Raw genomic sequence first — 18,242 nt, forward strand, 5'->3', positions numbered from 1 at the left:
TTTGGTTTCTTTCTGTCACTAGCCTGTGACTGGTTCAAGTGAATTCCTGGCCTCACTTTTGGAATTAACCTGTAGAATCTTTGCTGAGTATTCACTTTCTACAAGTTAGTATGCTGAGAAAATCTTGATGAAAAGAATTCTAGACAGAAATATCTCCTGTCTACTGTCATGGAAAGAACCTGCTTTCAATCACAAAAGTTTCCTTAAGAAGTGGCAGAGTGACGTTCTCACTCATATGTGGGAGTTGAACAATGAGAACACATGGACATAAGGAGAACATAGGGACATAGGGAGAACACATGAACACATGGACACCAGGGCCTGGTGGAGGGGTAGGGGACTAGGGGAGGCATAACATTAGGCGAAATACCTAATGTAGGTGATGGGTTGATAGGTGCAGCAAACCACCATGGCATGTGTATACCTATGTAAAAAAACTGCACCTTCGGCCGGGCGCGGTGGCTCAAGCCTGTAATCCCAGCACTTTGGGAGGCTGAGGCGGGCGGATCACGAGGTCAGGAGATCGAGACCATCCAGGCTAACACGGTGAAACCCCGTCTCTACTAAAAATACAAAAAATTAGCCAGGCGTGTTGGCGGGCGCCTGTAGTCCCAGCTACTTGGGAGGCTGAGGCAGGAGAATGGCGTGAACCCGGGAGGCGGAGCTTGCAGTGAGCCGAGATCGCGCCACTGCACTCCACCCTGGGGGACAGAGCAAGACTCTGTCTCAAAAAAAAAAAAAAAAAAAAAAAACAAAAAACTGCACCTTCTGCACATGTACCCCAGAATTTAAGGTATTAAAAAAAAAAAGAAGTGGCAGAGTGGATAAAACAAAGTTAAAATGACCAGAAAATAATACAGACTAAAACTCTTATTAAGTAGGTTTGGCAACATAGCATAGAAATTAAAAACTTAGCTGCTGGAGTTAAATGTGAGTTTAAGGCAGGCCAACTCCATTTCTTTATAGCTTTGTGAGCTTGGGCAAAGTCATTAATCTAAGACTCAGTTTCCTCATGATTAAAAAGTGCTGTGCTATAGCAATCAAGTGGAAAAAAAAGTATGCAAAGGGATTAGCATAGCACCTGGCCAATAGTAAGTGTACATTAAATAAAATATATTATTATTATTGATTCTGAAATAAGGTGCTAACAAGTATTAGAAATGGTAGAAATAGGTGCTTTCAAAGGAAAAAATCTAGATAAGTATTGGATGTTCAAATCCATTGTCTGAAATAAGAATCTTTTATTTTAGAAAAGTGGATGAAAGGTGGGAGGATCGCTTGAGCCCAGAAGGTCAAGGCTGCAGTGAGCTGTGTTCAGGCCACTGCATTCCAGTCTGGGTGACAGAGCAAGACCTTGTCTCACACACACACACACACACACACACACACACACACACACACACAAGATGGAATAACGGAATGTGAAATTTTAAAGTACAATTTTAGATAAAAACATATATGATCTACCTCTATTATCAAAACAGACATTAAAAAAAATCCCAGTCTACTCAAAAATAGCTCTGGAGATGAGGACTTGCTTGCTGAGTTCAGTTTGTTGAGTTTCATTCCAATTTCTCCAGATCCAAGCCTGAGGAACCATTAGTAGGACTGTATTGACTGATGTTAAAAAGAAGAGATCACCATGGTAGATTCTGCAAGCCTTAAACCCTTTTAAATAAACCAAAACATTATGCATAGAGCCAGTAATAGCCAATTCCAACTATAGAATGCATTTAGATTGTGTCTTGTATCCTTATCTTCAAACAGATGGGTCTGTTGCCTTTTGCATTATTTCAAGGGCTTGCCAGATAATATTCAAGAATAGTCCCCAGGATTACTATTTAAAGAGTGCTGCATTTGGTGGCCACCCATAGCATAATCTGGCAATGAAAAACATGCATTTGTAGCAATGGGAAATTCCATATTCCACAGCACATAGTCTTTAATGTTCCTTGTATTGGTTAATGATGTCTACCACCTCTTCTCCTAGATGCCCACATTCAACATCTCAGATCACCTTCAAGGTTTTCTCTTGTCTAGCAAAAAAAAAAAAAAAAAAAAAAAAAAGAAAAGACTCTCTTTTGTGTCTCCCTTTTCTCTATTTTCATTAGTTATTTAGTTCAGGGACCTGGTTCTTCTTACTTGGACTCTGGTATTCGTGGTCTGTCTCCTTGGTTCCACATTTCTTACTGGGACAGATTAGTGCCAATAATATGTCTTTGATTATGCCACTTTCCTGCTCAAAAAGATCCTACCACAAACAAAATAAAATCCAAGGTCCCAAGCCTAGTCCTGAAGACTTTCCTTTATCTGGACCCTAACGTCCCTTTGCTTCTCTTTTGTACCGGAATCTCTTACCAAATGAATTATTTTTCTCTTCACTCATCTACTTCTATGCCTTTGCACATCCTATTCTCTCTTTTCTACCATTTCCATCCTCTTCTTGATCTTCTTTATCTCTACAGATCCAAGTCTCATATCACCTTTGAAGCACAGCTCAAAAGGTTTCATTTCCCACATGTAGTAAGTTTCCCTTCCTCTTATTTCTACATAGGTATTACCTCCACATTATATGATAAGCTTCTAGAGAAGAAAACTTGAATTCATTCATCTTTTTGTCTGTCAAAGTATTAAGCCTCACAGAGAGCAGGCATTAAATAAACATATCTTGATTATCATGGAAGAGTAAAATAGCTCTAAAGTTTTATTTCTCAATCTTCTGTGAATATGCGGATTCCTTATGGAAAGATGTTCATAATGTATTAGTGAACTAAGGCTAGTTACAAAAAAATAGGATAATACAATTCATCCTGTTTATATATATTATAAATTTATTTATAAAGCATTTGTATAGCAACAATGCATATTCAATATATTACAATGATTATTTCTAGCTAGAAAGATTGAGGGAGATTTGTTTTCTTTATGCTTCTCTGCACTATTCTAATTTTCCACAAGAACACAAATTTAATTTATAAGCAAAAAAACACATTTTTTAAAAAAGTAAGTATCAGACTTCAGTGTCCTATGTGAAGTAGAAGACCCCAGGGAAATCTTTAGATCAGAAGATGGCATATGGTACTTTAATTCTAGAAACCTGGAATTTGAACAGATCACTCAGGGTCTCAGCAATGAGAGGAATCCTTGCCATGTCCAGCCAACAGGAAGGACAAGAAGATACCAGTAGATACCAGGAAAGGCCGCTTTCTGAGTCCACTCTGGTGATGGGGCCAGAAACATCCTCAAGAAGATGAGCCCTTGGTTAAAGGCATTTTAAGGTTCACAATAGAAAGCTTCCTGCTAGCATTGGCCTGCAGAGGGGAAGGCCACATAGCCATGTGGGAAAAAGAGTGCCTACCACATTCTGTACCGTGGTAGCAAAGGACACACTGATCCCCTAGCTACTGCCATTTAATACAGTAATTAAACTTCACAAAGAGGCAAATGTTCCGAGTGTGATCTGCTGGAAATTAGCTTCTGAGTAAGGCAGAAACAGGATCTCAGTAGTCATCAAAAGGTTTTTCTATTCCTCTAAATCTACCCAACACTGTAAATAACCAATAGATTGTTTTGGTCAGTTAGACCTCCCAAGTTATCAGTTATAAGTAATAAGCTATAAGTAATAAGTTATAAGTATGTCTAACCACTGTCTGCTTCAAAGGAGAGAGTGAGTCACCAAATTTAATAAATCTGGAAAACTATTCTGGAAACCTTAAAAACAAAAATATTTATTCCCCAAAGAAAAACAACAAAATAATTACTTTTTATTTTTATTTTTTTAGAGACAGGGTCTTGCTCTGTTGCCCAGGCTGAAGTGCAGTGGTGCAATCATAGTTCACTGCAGCCTCAAACTCCTGGGTACAAGTGATCCTCCTGCCTCAGCCTCCCGGGTAGCTGGGACTACCGGCACACGCCACTGTGTCTGGCTAAAAAAAATTTTTTCTTTGTAGATATGGGGTCCTGCTATGTTGCTCAGGCTAGTCTCAAACTCCTGGCCTCAAGCAAAAAAAAAAAAATTACTTTTATAGCAGCAAACTATAACTAGCTCTGTGTGCCACAGAAGTACATTACCTGTTTATACTCAGCAATGATAGCTGTAGTCTTCTTTATTTCATATTCTGCCTTCTCTAGCTGTTTCCTGAAGACTTCTTTTAGCTAGAAAGAATAGAATGAGAAATATCAGGATTCAGCCAAAATCTTAATAAATTTTCACAAACATCTATATTCAAATCTGTCTGATTCATAGTAACAATGGTAACAACGTTAACTATATAAATTATCTTCATGGAAGCTGCATCTTGATAATCTGAAAAAGTCAATCATCTGCAGAGATACAGAAACCTTACTTTCTTTTCTGTAAAATATGAGACATGTGAACAACACCATTATAAAATTGCTTATGCTTGCTACTTCTAAACATATTGCTAAATAAGTGTCCATTCAGAAGCTATCTTTATCCTTATAAGAGTCTAAAACAGGCCGGGCACGGTGGCTCAAGCCTGTAATCCTAGCACTTTGGGAGGCTGAGGTGGGTGGATCACGAGGTCAGGAGTTCGAGACCATCCTGGCCAACATAGTGAAACCCCGTCTCTACTAAAAATACAAAAAAATTAGCAGGGCGTGGTGGCGGGCGCCTGTAGTCCCAGCTACTCGGGAGGCTGAGGCAGGAGAATGGCGTGAACCCGGGAGGCAGAGCTTGCAGTGAGCCGAGATGGTGCCACTGCACTCCAGCCTAGGGGACAGAGCCAGACTCTGTCTCAAAAAAAAAAAAAAAAAAAAAAAAAAAAAGTCTAAAAACATCAAGGCAATACTGCATGTTAAATTTATTACTCTTGACGCTATAAATTACTGAAAAAAATCATTGTAGGCCTCCTTACTTATAGTCTACCTTTACTGCTGTTACCTCTCTGGAGGCAGAAACAAGAGGCTTTGGGGACTAGAGTTAGAAAAGATGGGGGAAGATAAGAGCTTTTGAGAAGGACAGGAGATTCAGGGACTAAAGAAACTGACTTTAGAAGGAGCTAAAGTGACACATAATGGCAGGTACTTGTTACAGTCACTGAAATGTTAAATTATGAATGCTATAGTTACAACCACAGTTATTTTTGTGGCCCAGCAGCTCTAGAATTCTAGGTATAGGGGAAAATTAAGGTGATAGAAAAGCTCAGGTGCTACCAGATACAAAAGAAAGAATTAAATTCTGCAAGTTGTTGAACAAACAAGTAATGAAACAAACAAAAAACAACTCTGCTTAAACTTTAAGTACATAATCAGAATAAAGAGATGCGTTCTGCACTAAAGCATCCCAAATTATTAATGGCATATACTCTGTAATTGCTAATTCATAAATTATTGCAATTTATAATTGTACTCCTCATTAGATTTCTGAATTTCTTCATATCTGTTAGATTCTAAAATTCTAAAAGCAATTGGTAAGTTATACTGATCTACACTCAGTTGTTTATATTGATCTTTATTCTCTATCCAACATAATTTAAGGACATAAACGATAACCTTCTCGCCTCCCACGATAAGGCCCCATAGATGTTAGGACAGACTTGGCTGGCTGAGAGTCTTTGAGCAAGGGTCACTAAATTTATCTAAACCATAGTTTCCTCATCTGAAAATGAGAATAATCCCTATTTTACAAGGGTACCATAATGATTAAAACAGTCACACACAAACAGACGCACACGGAGGGGAGGAACTGCAAAGCATCTTGGGTTGTTCTTGCAACATACTAGGTGAGTATTCAAGTGTCACATTCCTTCCCATTTTAGGTATCAATTGCTTACAGGCTAGTATATGTCTATGGAACCACGGAGCAGGTAGAACCTGGGTTAAATTTATTTGCCAAGAGCTTTATGCCTCATCTAGAGTAGCTTAAGTGGCCCAAAGATGGCAGGAAGTAAAGAAAAAACAAAACCCATTAAGGAGCCTAAATAATCTAAAACTGAGTAATCAGCCCCTGAAAATTTTTGAGTAGGTAAAAAATATATATCCTGGGTGGCTGTAAACGCCAAAGACTCATTAAATCAGATTCCAAGGAAAAAGAAACCATGGAACACTTTATAAAGTCTGGAAGGTGCTAAATGACACACTCCTCCACATGTAACTTTAGTGGAACTTTTTTTCTGGTTGCTTGGATGTAGATCTTTGAAATGCTTTATGCTGTGCTTTAAGTTTAGTATTACTGATGTCTCAGAATGAAACTCATTAAAATAAGCTAATCACGATTTGAGATGCTTCCTCACTTTATAAGTTAGCTATATTAGTAAAATTCAAACACACTCTTGGCAGAAGACTTCAATTGTTTGTGATGAAACTCTGACTCATAATCTAATCTGTGTCAGGTCCCTGGCTGGGACTGACAGGGGTAGAAAACATTGATGAAGCAGCATGTTCTTCCTTGGGGAAGCGGAGAGCTCCAATTCCTTGGGCCGATAGGCCTCTCTGCCCGTCCTATAGTGCTTTGCACTGGTGGCATTTTCTGGCTAATTAGCCTTACAGCTCCCATGAAGAGTGTAGGGTGCTAACTTCAAGGCTGGTTCCCAAAATGTTTCTTTATATTCCCCCAGGAAATAGGTTTGAAAGCAGCTCCAGGAATACTGATGCTGCTTAAGGTGTAAATCAGGAAAATGAAGTGTGACTGATTGAGGCAGGGGCTGTGTGGCAACTCCCAGCAGAGATCTCTAGGCTTTCGGTTTAACAATGCTCATAAACTACTTCAGAGAAGTCAATTATCTTGGAGATACAACACAAAATTTGCAGATTCGTCAAAGCTCTTGGATCATAATTCCAAGTTACTAAACTTAGAGAAAACTCAACACTCTTGCTAAATATCTCAGTAAAGGCAAATTCCTAAAAGCTGTTCAAGGGTAGAAATACTGCCTCCTCTTTTAACACCCTTCAAAAAAAAAAAATGTCAGAAATGTTGGACAAAAATGTTGAGTAAGTACACTCAACTACTTACATTACTGCTTTAACATCACCTTTGATTTAGAAGAAATTTAATTTTCCTTCTTTTTTATAGTATTAATTCCCTACCAACATACTTTTGTAAAGAAAAGCCTACATATTCCTTTTACCTGGGCAGTCTCTTCCTCTTGCTTCCTCTTCTCCTCTTCAGTCTCCACCAGCCTCTGTTTGGTCAAGAGGAGCTCCTTATTCAACACATCTGCCTTGTCTTCTGCCTGCAAATCATGGTACATCACAGTCATACAGAGGGTAAAGAAAGTGTGTGGAAACTTTCTCCAAACCCAATCTTCAGTTGCTGTTCCAAAATTATTGCAAGTCATTCTTTTCCCTCCTAGCTCAACCAAGGGATGGCTGCTTTCACTGAATGCCAACTATGTGCCAGCTAGTTGGCACACATTATTTCTAATCCACACACCAACAATAATTTTACAGATTATGACAGTGAGGTTTGGAAAGATCCAACAAACTGTCTGGGGTCACACATCTAATACAGTCATGATCTGAATTCAGATTTGAATAACATCAAAGTCCATCCTCCTTCTAAATGCTTCTTACAGATTTTTAGATGTTACAACAGCACTCACTCTGTATAGATGGATCTGATGAAGGGGTAGAGCCTCACATAGAAACTTTCAACTGATGGAGAATGGGGGTTGACTCAGAGAGGAGGAGCAGACAGGCTGGTCTGAGGACAACAATTAGGTGGCAAATTCAAAGACTAGCTGAGGTAAACCTGCCCACATGGCCACTCACACAGGGCAGTGAGTCTAGTAAGGAGAAATCAAGACCAAAAACCCATGATAGAGCCATGAAGAAAATGGAAATATGGACCAGGAACCCAGGAAGAAAAGATCATATTTCTAGAATGATGATGTCTATTTAACACGTTGGACTCTCACCTTTTAGGCCTTGGCTTCAAGTTCACATGGCAATGAAGCATGCCCTCAGCCCTGGCCCACTCACCCTCATCTAAATTAGCTCCCCTATCTAAATCTCTCATATTTCCCTTAATAGGACTGTAATGACAACTTACACATGGGATTTATTTGTCTTGCCCACTAGGCTTTAAGCTCCAGGAGACAAGATCTATATCTCTTTTGCTCATCACTCTATCCCAAGCACCAAGCCCAATGCCAAGTACAGAATAGGTGCTCCCTAAGTACGTGGTGAATGAAGAGGTGTGGCTAAGTCATTGCAGATGTAGACTGCATGCAGTGGAGATGGCAGAAGGCCACAGGATGAGTTCAGCAGGGAGAACCCAGACACAGAGGAGAGGCAATTATGTGAAGAAGCTATCCCTGGCTGACAGCAGCAAAATGTTATCCAAGTAATGGTGAAAACTGGCCGGATGGCCTTCTGTCCGTCTTCTGCCATATCTCCCACATGTCCAGATGGGCCAGGCCAGCTCAGTCTGCTGAGGACTGGCCAGGCGGCCTTCTGTCTGTTTTCTGCTGTGTCTCCTGCATGTCCAGATGGCCAGGCCAGCACAGTCTGCTGGTGACTGTAGAGAAACTGCATTCCAGCTGCTCTGCTTGCCCTGTCTTCTGGCTCCTGATGGCTCATAGCCCAGTGGTTAGAGCTCTGTTTGCAGATCATTTGAAACCGTTGGGTAGTTAAGGCGAAAAAGTCCCTTAAAAGTCTTTCAGACTCTAAAAATTGCTCTGATGCATTAGATGTTAGGGGGGAAAATCTAACAGCAAATTAACACACTAAAATGAGAGGTAGACCTTGAGAATGCAATATGAACACTGCAAGTCAAGTTTTCATAAGTTGTAAGTCACCTGATGTACATCATGAAAGCATGTGGCATAAAGTACAGCATTTTAAAAGAAAAAAGAGAAAAATAAATAAATAAACCATGGAAGCACAAAGCTTCCATTCTAGAGCCCCAAGCCAGATGACTGACTGAGGTTACTCACAAAGCAGGGAGACCCTCCCCAAAGTCTCTGACAGATAGGCACAGAGTGGCACTTTAAGAGCAGCTGTACAGCCGGGCGCGGTGGCTCACACCTGTAATCCCAGCACTTTGGGAGGCTGAGGCGGGCTGATTGCGAGGTCACGAGATCGAGACCATCCTGGCTAACACGGTGAAACCCCATCTCTACTAAAAATACAAAAAAAATTAGCCGGGCATGGTGGCGGCTGCCTGTAGTCCCAGCTACTCGGAGGCTGAGGCAGGAGAATGGCGTGAACCTGGGAGGCGGAGCTTGCAGTGAGCCGACATCTTGCCACTGCATTCCAGCCTGGGGGACAGAGCGAGACTCTGTCTCAAAAAAAAAAAAGCAGTTGTACTGCTCATTTCAGTGTTCTTAAAAACTGAACCAACTCTCTCCCTGTAACTGCAGCCCACTGGTTCACGTTCTACCCCAGAATGTTTGAGCCCTGCTAATAAAGAAGACTGCAACTAAGCCTTCCTCTTACAGGACCCACAGCAATTTCCACTTTGTGAAGAGACTGATCCTTTCATAATGTTCATCATGATACTGAAATAAATGGTTTTTTTTTTTCAGTTTGGTCTCTTGGAGAGCCATCTAAAATTTTACCATTTTGTAAAAATGTTTTAAAGTAAATGCTGGCCGGGCACGGTGGCTCATGCCTGTAATCCCAGCACTTTGGGAGGCTAAGGCGGGTAGGTCACCTGAAGCCAGGAATTCGGGATCAGCCTGGCCAACATGGTGAAACTCCGTCTCTATTAAAAATACAAAAATCAGCCAGGCATGGTTATGGGCACCTGTAATTCCAGCTACTTGGGAGACAGAGGCAGGAGAATTGCTTGAAACCAGGAGATGGAGGTTGCAGTGAGCCAAGATCACGCTATTGCACTCCAGCCTGGACTACAGAGCTAGACTCTGTCTCAAAGAAAAAAAAAAAAAGAAATGAAAGAAAAAGAAAAGGGGGAAAAACACTTCCCTGAGGAATTTTTTTCAAAAACACCTAAATGTTTATGCTAAGAAGACCTATTATTTTTATTTGCACATTTTCTGCCGAACAGTCTTCATTAGGTGAAGATTAAGGCAACTTCACTTATTTCTACTGTTACCATATACAACATCTGCAGCAATTGTTGTGGGTCCTATAGGGAAGAGTCCAGTTTTCCAGGAAGCTTAATCCACAGTTTCTCCTCTTATGTTAAACAGAAAAGTAGGAGCAATTGTTCTGTTCATCAAAGGAGGGCCGGATCTGAAATAACTTGAGTATCCCTCTAACAGTGGTCTTTTGAATCTTTGTACAGCCAACCACTATACCTCACTTAAGTAGGAATTAACTTTAATGTTAATGAATGAAATGCTAAACACAAATTCTACTTTTGAGCCCAAATTATAAAGCCTTCACCATATTTTTTTTTTTTTTTGAGACAGAGTTTCACTCTGTCGCCCAGGCTGGAGTACAATGGTGCGATCTCGGCTCACTGCAACCTCCACCGTCCAGGTTCAAGAGATTCTCCTGTCTCAGCCTCCCTTAGTAGCTGGGATTACGGGCGCATGCTGCCACGCCTGGCTAATTTTTTATATTTTTAATAGAGACTCGGTTTCACCATGTTCCCCAGGCTGGTCTCGAACTCCTAAGCTCAGGAAATCCACCTGCCTCGGCCTCCCAAAGTGCTAGGATTACAGGTGTGAGCCACTGCGCCGGACAGCCTGCACCATAATTTGGTAAGATTGAGAGAAACATTGTCATTATCAAGTCTAAATACTTACCAATATCTTATATTGTCTCATTGATACTGAAAGTTTTAATTGCAATCTAAGGCTTCTGCTACATATGTATGAGAGAAACAAGCACTGCAATGTGTGATTTAATCATGAATCAACCAATTACCTCAGTCCTAGTATCAGAAATGAGGATCTTTGAGAAATGATTTCTGAAAGAACTAACCAGGCCAGTCGTTCAACTTAAAATAAAACAAAATAATTTTCCACTTAGTCCATGTAGCTTCTGGTCTAACAGAACTTGCTATGGTGAGAGGGAACCTAGACCTCTGGTCCTCAGCAGGACAGTACTAATCATGTCTCTTCTCTTTTGTTCCTTGCAAATAGGGAAGGACAAGAAGGGCCTGAAAGCAGATAGCAAACAGAAACTGAAATGGAGATGTTGTGCTTTTTTTCACTTCTAATCACTGAGAAATCTTTATTTAAGGAATCCGAGAGGGCGAGTTCTCAGAGAGGAAGGCTCTGTCAGAGGGAAAAGCTGAAGAGCCTTTGGTGCCCAGGAAGCCTGAAATTAGCACTAAAATGGTCAGAGTAAGGAATGATTTATTTTTGCAAAGAACCTAATTTCCTAATTAATGTTTGTTTGCTTACATATTGTCTTAAATACAATCTGCTTTTATATTTGTTTAAAGTTTGCCAGTGTTTTGCTATTTTAATGAAGAGATCTGATTTTCATGAACTGGGAATGGGAAAGTACTGGGCAAACTAGGTGAAGGCCTGCAAAGCCAGTACTTTTCACTCTCAGGCTAGGGTCCTTCCTAGAAGACTGGTGGGGCAGGTCACTTCAACTGCAGGGACAGCTTTTTGGTAAGCAAATAAACCCCAATGAGGAGGAAACTGCAAAATCAGAAGTTAGGAGGAAATATGCATGAAATAGCAGTTTTTATTCTTTCATCTAGATTCTTTCATCTAGATAAAAAGCTCCAAAAGGGAGGGTCCAGGCCATGCTTACTTTTCTTAAAAGAGAGGGAAAGAGAGTCAAGGAGGGAAGAGAGAAGGGAGAGGAAGAATGAAGGTCTGATGGAACCTTTTCTTCAGGGGCTGTTATAGCACTCACATCATGAGTTACCCTGGTACTCAGTAATCAATTACTTCAGGAATAGCTATAATGGCAGTGACTCCAGACTGACTCAAATAAAGGATTCTCTTGGTGAAGAAATGATTTTTAAGATAATATTTTTTTCTGATTATTAAAGTTATATATATTAGTATTATATTCATATATAATATGTATATTATAATGTTCATTATTTTTCTGATTTTTCAAAGTTCTAATGCTCATTTTTAGTTAACCTATGGTGGTTAGGTAATTTAGGGTCTTTCTATAAATTCTAAATGGGAAAAAACTATAAAGATGAATATAAAAATTATATTTAATCTTACCACCCAGAGATTCATAGCAGTAACATTTTTATGTATTTCCTTGTGGGCTTCTTCCCTACCTAGGTATACTATGGTCCCCTTCCCTATAGGATAACCCAGTGCCAGCCAGTAGCCCTTGAAATTTAGATGCAAACATTATAAATGTTTACTGTTTACAGAAAAAAAAGTATTTAAAAAAATACTATATCATTATTTTCCCATTAAAAAAATTACTCCAGAAAGACATTTTACAGTCAAACTGTCATTCTCCCCTACTAGTGAACATAGATATAATATTTCTATTTTTCATTCTTATAAGTAACACTGCAGTAAACAACCTTGTATATACATTTTTTTAAACAGATTTTTTTTTTTAGGATAGCTTTATAAGTCAGAGGATCTCTAGTTTCCTCATCTATATAGTTTCCTCATTCATGAAATGGAGGATTAAAATAATAACTGCTTCCTGGAGTCATTAGGGAGATTAAATGAGATGATGTTTATAAACTGCTTTATTTAGTGCTTGGCACATAGTGAGTACATAGTAAAATTTAATTTTATTATTGCTTAAACCTTTTAACGTCTTAACACATATTACCAACTATATTTCCCAAACAACTTTGAAACTCTCCTTAGCTCATTTCACTGCATCCCCACTGAATCCAACTGTTTAAAAATTGTTTCGTTTAGTCAGCCATCCTAAGAAAATTATTAATGGATAAAAGATTCAAAATGGCAGAATCAAGTGTGAATCAAGACCATTTGGAAAGTTAACATAGAACCAAGACTTTCATTATAGCACTGACTTATCTCAACAGTCTCATGAATACAAAAATATGACCACTGAGGTAAGGCTGAATTGACCCTGATTGAATGGAGATCCTGCTACCTTCTTTGTTTCTGACTCTCCTAGTCACATATTTCTCATACCACTTCTCACAGCTTCCAAATGGGTGGGCTGAATGAGGTTTGTGGTTAACAGGGCCACAACTTTTTAAAAAAACCATTCTCTGGGCAGCTTTTTCTACCTTCCATATCCTGTGTCCCAAGCAACACAGTTTTTGTTTTTGTTTTTGAACTCCCTTTAGTGCCAGCTCTCTCAGTGTCCTCCTCTCCCAGATATAGCACTGTTTTCCTGAACATGGGTCTTATCTCCAACTTTACTATGGTTAGAACTTTTGAGCCACAGAATTGGCTATCTGTATGGGAAAAAAGAAATTGTGGCAGGGGCCATTTTCAGCTGTCCTTTAATTTTAAACATTTAAGCAGATTTATGTTATTAATGAATTTGTATTTTTAATATTGTCAATGCATACTTACACCACAGGTAATGACTCTTTTACAGATTCAACAGTCTGAGTGTCAGTTTTTCTGACCGTCCACTATCTGTTGGGAATATTTACTTTATAGAAGTCAGAAAATAGAGTGGTAATTTTAAATCTGCACGAGACTGCTTCTATATTGCCAATACTTCTGAAAATGCTAGCAAGAAAAAACAGGAGATCCTAAGACTGTCACCTTAGTTGGAAAGAACAAGGGATGCTAAACAATTTAAGGTCTTCCTAGCAACAGCTAACATTCAATGAACACATACTATTGAAGTGCCTTACTTATTTAATTGTTATCTCTATGAGATAGACACCTTTTTATACCTATAGACAGCTTAAGAACTGCTCAGGGTCATATGGTTCGCGGTGGTGGTGCCAGCATTCACAATCAGGCAGTCTGGCTCTCAGCCACTCAGATGCCTATCAATCTAACAATCCAACTCTTAATGTAGGTACTTCATGTAAAAGTTCACATTTATTATGGAGAAGAATTCTTACTGGAACAAAAAGTAAGGCACCTACTGTTAGAGTGGCATTAGTACAGGTATATTCTTGGTGACTGATGTTCTCAGATAATTATGCTGACAGTCATTGGTTCAGGAAAGGTATCAACAAAGACATAACAGAGTTTAGAGGTATAAAGAAAGTATGCCACACATGCTATTTAGAAATGACCCAAACCGTTCTCAAAGGCTTGTGTTTTCCACTCTCTCCAATTAACACAAACTATCCCTGCCACTCGTCCATTCATCAAGAACAAAGTCGAGAACAAAGCAAGTTTGTGGGGACGGTGGTGAGGGCAAATTGGTCTTTGCCCTGAGGAAGTCATCATAGTCTCATTTCTAAAGTTTACCTGATCCAAGTCATTCCGTAGAGCAATTTTGCTTGTTACTAGTTCATGGGCGAGGTCATCATTCTCTTGTTCCAACCTCATGCTGGCCTCCTGTAATCTTCGGTTCTCCCTCTGCAGAAGAAGAACAATAGCCGGAGGTGGGCATTAGTGTCTGGACATACAGAAACGAACAGAACTGGTGAGGAAAAACAAGCAACAAAGTGAACTTTCAAAGGTGTAAAAAGGAGAAGGCGCAAGTGGCACAGGAAGGCAGGATTGCTGTCTGGGAAACAACAGTGAGTTTAGCTAGCGATGCAGCTGCAGTTCTCTACCCGGTGAAACTTGTCCCTTAAACTCTCAAGATGGAACTTCATTATAAAAAATGTGCCACAAAGAGCAAACTTTCTGAACATATCCCCCCCGAATCCTGTGAGGTTTTTACATAGATCTAGAACACAGACACAAACAATTCTTTATTTGAAACATGCACAGTAGTCTCACCCTTGACCTCAAGAGAAACCACAAGACACAGTAGGAATGAAACAGGGGAAAACCACTAGACATTTCTTTAATTGTTTTTCTAAGACAGGGTTCATATTGAGTATATTTAAGAGCACTAAATCAAGAATCATGACACATGGGTTCATGACTTTGCTAACAGCTGACATTTTTATTCTTTAAGAATATATTTACTTTTCTGAACCCTATTTTTGTGTGAGAGCAACAGTCTTAAGATACCTAGTTTTTTTGTTTTTTAAAAAACTTCAGATTAAAACATTCTGGGTAAAATAAATTACTGAGGATTTCTGCTCCCAACGTTGAAAAATCTGAAACAAAGTTACATGATATAAAACCAAAAACAAACAAAAAAACGAAAAAAAAAAAAAAAAAAGAAAAAAACCAAGTCACTAATTCTTATGAAGCAAGGTCTTTCCTTAACTAAACACACTTGGTGTGTTCACAACTATTTTCAGAATAGCTATTTCATGTCTTCCATTCCAAAGTACCAAAATTGCTTTCTTTGCTACTGTTAACAGTTATAGGAGATTCAAAAGAGAGCTGACAGGAAAGACTAATGTCATGAGACCTTCCTGTTTTTCAGATTTACACTTCTAACAGTGTTTTCTGCAAAGGTGGCAAAAACTCAGACAAAGCAGTGACACAAAACTAGAAGACAAATATATGTTTTGGAAGACAGTTTATCATAGCATACCAGGTAATGTGAAGTTAATTTTATCTTCTATATAACAACCTGGTGTTTGTTATATTGAAAGAGAAGACGATTTCTTTCTTTTTCCTGTTTTTTAAAACAAGGGTTAAGAAACACATGGTAAGGGCAAAGTCTGAGGGTTTCACAGAGGCAGAGGATCCATAAACAGGGAAGGCCATCAGAGAAGTTACAGGATGAAACTGCACCTTGATTATACCAGCCACCAGGGCCCATTTCTGTCTTTTTTTTTTTTTTTTTGGAAAAAAATTAGAATAGTTGGAGAATGTTAAAACATTATTGAAAAACATATCTACTAAAAAAGAGAAAAACAATCCCAAATCACTTTAATACTTTAAATAAATTCACGATAGAATTCTACTCAGTGTTAAAATACTGGAGAAGGCTGGGTGCAGTGGCTTATGCCTGTAATCTCAATACTTTGGGAGCCTGAGACCAGAGGATTGCTTGAGACCAGGAATTCAAGACAGCCTCGGCAATATGGCAATACCCCATCTCTACAAAAAAATTTTTTAAAAATTAGCTGGGTACAGCTGGGCGCAGTGGCTCATGTCCGTAATCCCAGCACTTTGGGTGGCTGAGGTGGGTGGACCACTTGAGGTTAGTTCAAGACCAGCCTGGCCAACATGGTGAAACCTCATCTCTACTAAAACAAAATACAAAAATTAGGCGGGTGTGGTGATACACACCTGTGATCCCAGCTACTCAGGAGGCTGAGGCAGGAGAATTGCTTGAACCTGAAAGGGAGAGCTTGCAGTGAGCCAAAATTGCACCACTGCACTTCAGCCTGGGCGACAGAGTGAGTGAGACTCCATCTCAAAAAAAAAAAAAAAAAAATTAGCTACGTGGTGTGGTGTGCACACATGATCCCAGCTACTGGGGAGGCTGAGGTTGGAAATCACTTGAACCCAGGAAGTGAAGGCTGCAGTGAACTGTGATCATGCCACCGCACTCTAGCCTGGGTGACAGAGTGAGAACCTGTCTCAAAAAAAAAAAAAAAAAAAAAAGAAAGAAAGAAAGAAAAAAAAATATAATAACAGGAAATGCTTACACTGCCTTGTAGGGGGAAAAAAACCCCGATAAATAACTGGAGAATCTCATTATAACAATATAAACAACAAATATTAACTGTAGGTAGTGAATTTTCTTTATTGTTGTCCTTGTCCTTTTAAAAATGTTTTCAAGTTTTCTACAATGAATATATATTTGTAATAGGATTTTAAAAATAGTTTTATTAAGAAAAAAAGCAATTCAGAATTTTAATTCCATTGGAAGGGATAAGATGCCAAAATGAGAAAAAAAATTTTAAGTCTACTTCTGTTAGAAGGTCATATTCTACACAAAACCATATTGGATCCTCGTTTTTGACCAAGATATAATGTAACCCCTCAGAAGTGGTGCCTTGTGAGGAACTCTTTCCCTAGATGTTCCTGAGAAAACTGTGATGCTCTTGTAAAGGCAACTTGTACTCATCAGATTCTGTCTGTTCCCTCAATCTACAGAAGTTCCACCCTCCCACAGAAGCATAATAAATGTGGAGACTAAAAAACAGATTTCTAAAAAGCCAGAGCTTCTACAATGAAATCTTTCAATTTTTGCCTAAGTAACACAATTTCTAGCAGGGGCTGGAGAGTTAGCCTTTATTTCTGATATATCTATTACTCCTTTTCATGGAAAAAGAAACATATAGGAAACTTAGATTAAAAAAAAAGATTTGAGAAGCTTTTTCAATAAATTTCCTCCTAGCCAGGAAAGAGTAACAATACCAGCACAATTTCAACATGACATATTTCACAATGCAGGCTACTTAGCCAGGGAAGAGATTTTTCTCATTTCTTGATAAATCTCTTCAAGAAACTAAGATAAGACTACTTCAATAGGTATTCCTGAGTTAAGTGTCCTATTGCTATTGAAATTGTACTTGTATAACCCCAAAGTACAAAAAGCTCCCTCGACTATTATGTACATTACATTCATTTGTCACAAGTGAAAATGTTGCCACTACCAGTTTTTCAGGTTACAATTACGTGCTTAGAATTGAGTTAAAGTAACCTCCAAGTAAAGTCATAGGATGTTCATGGAAAAGTAGTTTGTTCAAGTATTTAGAAATCATACCAGGTAGCTACTTCACTGTTGATTAGAGATAAATGTCTAATGGATTATCTGTTATATAAGAAAGAGGTGTGAGTTCAGCTGAAATTCTGACTAGTAATTTCTCATTACAATGACTGTTGCAACTGAAACCCTTCCTTACAGACACACAGCTAAAGGGGCAAGGGCAAGGGTGGGAAAAGATTTGGGAGAAAAACTGAGTGTCTCAGGGTACCTGCAAAGCAAAATAGCCTAGAGGGCACGCCTACTGGCTTTTGCTTTAGCAAGAAGCTTCAATTTGGTGTCTGCAAAGCAAGCAGCACAGTGGGAAGTGTCAGACTCCTGCTCTGCACTCACAGACAAGTGGGAAAGCAAGCTATGGGACCAAAAATGCAGTATCATCCTCCAAAGTATGAACCCAGGGTGAGTGCTACTGAGCACTACAGTGAGACCCTGCTATGAGATGGAGATTTTCTACAAAGAACTTGCCCACACTTACCTACTGAGGGCTAAACAGAGCTTATATTAACTTGGCTGTCTTTTACAGTTCTTCTCCAGGAGCCAAAACCGTTTTCAGTACTGACCGATTCTAGAGAAAGTTTGCCTGTATGCTAGAATGGAGAAGAGAGTTTGGTTTTGATGGTCTTAGGAAAGGCAGTAACCCTGCTTGGTTCATTTTGAAATGTTGACAAGGGTTGCCCGTGGGAGACAGA

The 18,242-nt window shown here is 39.2% G+C and overlaps 1 protein-coding gene across 7 annotated transcripts in view; it reads right to left on the minus strand.

The window, feature by feature from the left end:
* The window catches only part of RABGAP1L (RAB GTPase activating protein 1 like), an 856,710-nt gene that overhangs the window by 12,673 nt on the left and 825,795 nt on the right, over positions 1 to 18,242 (minus strand). For all 7 annotated transcript variants that reach the window (XM_030823945.1, XM_012511351.2, XM_030823947.1 and 4 more), the window contains 3 exons: positions 14,232 to 14,342; positions 7,089 to 7,193; positions 4,072 to 4,155 (listed from right to left, as the gene is read on the minus strand). In XM_030823945.1, coding sequence (XP_030679805.1) covers positions 4,072 to 4,155; positions 7,089 to 7,193; positions 14,232 to 14,342 — 300 coding nt within the window. The remainder of the gene's footprint in view (positions 1 to 4,071; positions 4,156 to 7,088; positions 7,194 to 14,231; positions 14,343 to 18,242) is intronic.

The sequence above is a fragment of the Nomascus leucogenys genome, chromosome 12 (assembly GCF_006542625.1).
Source record: "Nomascus leucogenys isolate Asia chromosome 12, Asia_NLE_v1, whole genome shotgun sequence".
Lineage (NCBI taxonomy): Eukaryota > Metazoa > Chordata > Mammalia > Primates > Hylobatidae > Nomascus > Nomascus leucogenys.